Genomic DNA, 3578 nt, shown 5'->3' with positions numbered 1-3578 from the left:
GTGTTTTTACGATTTATATGCAGTTTGGTGTTGTGGTTTTTGATGTTGTCTTCTTGTATTTTTTAAGATTTTTGTTATTATATGTTTTTGGTTTATTGAAAAGATTGTGTTTTTATGATTTATATGCAGTTTGGTGTTGTGGTTTTTGATGTTTTTGATGTTGTATTCTTGTATTTTTTAAGATTTTTGTTATTATATGTTTTTGGTTGATTGAAAAGATTGTGTTTTTATGCTTTATATGCAGTTGGGTGTTGTGAGTTTTGACTTTTTTTTTTAAGTATATGTTTTTGTTTGATTGAAAAGATTGTGTTTTTATGGTTTTTATGCAGTTGTGTGTTGTGGATTAGTTTTGATTTTTGAAATGGTCTCGCTAACTTTACGAGGTAGGAGTAAGGTCTGTGTATGCTTTATACTTCCTGGACCCTACTTGTTGGATTTTACTGGATTTGTTGTTGTTGTTGGGTTTTGGAAACAGACTCTCTATCTTTACGAGGTAGGGGTTAGGTGTGTGTAGACTTTATGCTTTCCGGACCTCGTTCGTTGGATTACACTGAGTGTGTTGGGTTGGTTTTGATTTGTGTTTTAACTGTTTGGAAAATGAGTGATCTAGTGGTTCATATAGGTTGCGATATTATTGAGTGTTGTCAAATGAAACAGGTAGCTGTGTTCAAGGACCCTCAAATTAGCTTGGGATTGGTGAGCTAAAGGTGTTTGCTTTGATTAGATTAGAGGGGGCAGTAAGTTGGGAAGAAGGCAATGAGAGGCTATAATTCCTCGATATGCTTCGTGATGTTTATATATCCTGTAAAACCTGGCATTGTTGTAGTTGTTTGACTTATGATGTATTTTTCCCACTATCTCAGCTCGATAGGTGATGTGTGTGTGATGAACTTTGAGTACCTACTGTTTGGTTGAACTCTTGTGCTTTTATGATTCATCAGTGATGAGTAGTGCTTTTTATGCAGTTGGGTGCGGGCGTTGGTGTTTTTTCTATTTTTAACGTGGATTTTTTTAATTTATGTTTAAATTATTGGAAAACGAGCATGTAGTAGATGTTTACAAGATTATTGACTGTTGTTGAATGAATCGGGTCTGATAAAGGGAACTTTGTATCAAGGACTCATATAGCAAACTGCCCCAAGTAGCTTGGGATTGAGGCGTAAATGTTACAGCTGTAGGTGAGTGGTGTTCTAAAGGGGCTAGCTTTGCAAAGATTAGAGGCCATAAGTTGGGAGGCAAGTGAGGAGACTATAATTCTTCCGTGTGCCATGTGTTGTTGACATTCTTTCCGCTTTTTTGATGTATACTTTCCAGTATCTCAGCTCCATGACTGATGTGTGTCTGAGTGGTGTGCTAAAGGGGTTAGTTTTGCAAAGATTAGAGGGATGTTTAGTTGGTGACAGGCGAGGAGACGATAATTCTTCGATGTGTCCTGTGTTGTTGACATTCCCGTTGTTTTGATCTATATTTATAACTATCTCAGCTCGATGTTTGTCTGGTTGAGAATCCATTTTGTGTTTGTTAATACGAGTGGTGAGTACCTATTGTTCATTTGTGGGCACCTCATCTTCTATAAAGATCCTGATTCTCGTCCCTTGATCCAGATTCAAATATGTGCTGTTCGGAAAGTAGTCAAACAGTACGTATTCAAAAAAGAAAAAAGAGAAAGGATGGATCTTGATTCTTGTATATGTCCTCTATAATAACTGAAGGAAGAACAGATAATGTTATTGGTACTTGGTGAATTAAATATTATTTGCGACTTTATTGAAGTTTTTTGGATCTTAAACTACCATACCTATTGTTTTATATGTTATGGAGTTAAGCTTCGACCTTCAATTTTTATCATCTACAAAATGTTCAATGAATTGCCGTTTGACTGATAAGATTTGCTATTTTTAATTGAGAATATTAGTTTCAAACAAGAATTTAAAATATGCTTATACCCATATTCCGAAACTATTTTGAGATTGAGGTGCAGATAATTGATTGATTTATTATTTTCATTTATTCCTGTAGTAGTCATGGCAGCAGAAGGTTCTCAGTTTGATGCTCGTCAATTCGATGCGAAAATGACAGAGCTGTAAGTTCTCTCTTTTAATCTGGCTGCAGAAAGCATCCTCGTGTCTCTCCCTTCTCTTTTGTTTCAATTATTGATTAACACTTTCTGCTGATATTTGGCCTTTAGCCTATACCATTTATTTGATTCGACTTTTGTGGTTGTTTGATATGCCAAAAACAGGCTTGGTACTGAACAACAGGAATTCTTCACATCATATGATGAGGTCCACGAGAGTTTTGACGCCATGGGTTTGCAAGAAAACCTTTTGAGGGGCATCTATGCCTATGGTAAGTTGACCTCTCCTTGTACTTATGGTTTCCCTTCTCCATTCCCAGATTTTACAGGGAACTGAACAGTGTTTTGAATTCCTTTAAGGGTTTGAGAAGCCATCTGCTATTCAGCAAAGGGGCATTGTTCCCTTTTGCAAGGGCCTTGACGTTATCCAGCAGGCACAATCTGGAACTGGAAAGACTGCAACTTTCTGCTCTGGGATCCTCCAGCAGCTTGATTACAGTTTAGTTGAATGTCAGGCTCTCGTTCTTGCACCAACTCGTGAGCTAGCGCAACAGATTGAGAAGGTTATGCGAGCACTTGGCGACTATCTGGGTGTCAAGGTTCATGCTTGTGTTGGGGGTACCAGTGTCCGGGAGGACCAGCGTATCCTTCAGAGTGGTGTTCATGTTGTGGTTGGTACTCCAGGCCGTGTTTTTGACATGTTGCGCAGGCAGTCTCTTCGCCCCGACCACATCAAGATGTTTGTATTGGATGAAGCTGATGAAATGCTCTCTAGAGGTTTCAAGGATCAGGTCGCCCTTTTGCTTTAATTTTGACTTTTTTATTTTCTTAGTTCAGAGCAGGATTTGCCTTTTCTAAAAAATACTAGGCGAAGTTTCTGTGTTCGAAAGCCCAAGTAGAATTCCCCTTTTCTTTTTTTGATAATGTGAAGCAGAATTCACTTTTAGATGTGTCTGCGTAGTTGATAATGAACTAATAAAGCTAGAGCTAATTTGTTACTTAGTATATATTTCTCCTCATCTCATCAATAAACTATTCATCAGTCCCAGAGTAGAGTTCGGTTAGATGGATTATTTGTATTATCTGTTTCTAGCTCGACTTCGACCCATTTCTGACCAAAGCTAAATAATCTGAAATTTAAAAGTGAAGTTATAGGTTCTCTAAAATTAAAATTTCTTCAAGTCTCGCAGCTTATCTTTAACAACAATTAAGTGTTTACTCTCAACTAGTTGCAATTGCTATATGGATCCTTTGCTTTCGTTGTGTTTTATTCTTACTGAAGTTAGCATTTGTTTCTAGAGATCGTAAATCTTCTGCGATAATTAGTTTTCCATGATATTTAGGTTTACCTTATTCCTAGCTACTATGTTCCTTAACATGTGCTGTGATGTTTTGCTTGTCTTTCTTCTTTGTTTTGAAGATTTAGCTTGTCCCATGACACAATTCTTGTTTTCCAGATTTATGATATCTTCCAGCTTTTGCCACCAAAAATCCAAGTGGG

At 37.1% G+C, this 3578-nt stretch overlaps 1 protein-coding gene across 1 annotated transcript; it reads left to right on the top strand.

Annotated features, from left to right (window-relative positions):
• Window positions 1-1059: 1059 nt before the first annotated feature.
• Window positions 1060-3576, top strand: LOC107850584 (eukaryotic initiation factor 4A-13; the record flags this gene model as incomplete). The annotated part of the gene is made up of 5 exons (XM_047401738.1): window positions 1060-1533; window positions 2020-2083; window positions 2243-2349; window positions 2438-2868; window positions 3535-3576. Coding segments are annotated over exons 1-5 (690 nt in total), but the record flags the coding sequence as incomplete, so codon positions are not given.
• Window positions 3577-3578: the final 2 nt, after the last annotated feature.

Source organism: Capsicum annuum, chromosome 12, assembly GCF_002878395.1.
Source record: "Capsicum annuum cultivar UCD-10X-F1 chromosome 12, UCD10Xv1.1, whole genome shotgun sequence".
In the NCBI taxonomy this organism is placed as follows: Eukaryota; Viridiplantae; Streptophyta; class Magnoliopsida; order Solanales; family Solanaceae; genus Capsicum; species Capsicum annuum.
Note: the sequence above shows the minus strand (reverse complement) of the source record. Positions and strands in the feature narration are given on the sequence as shown.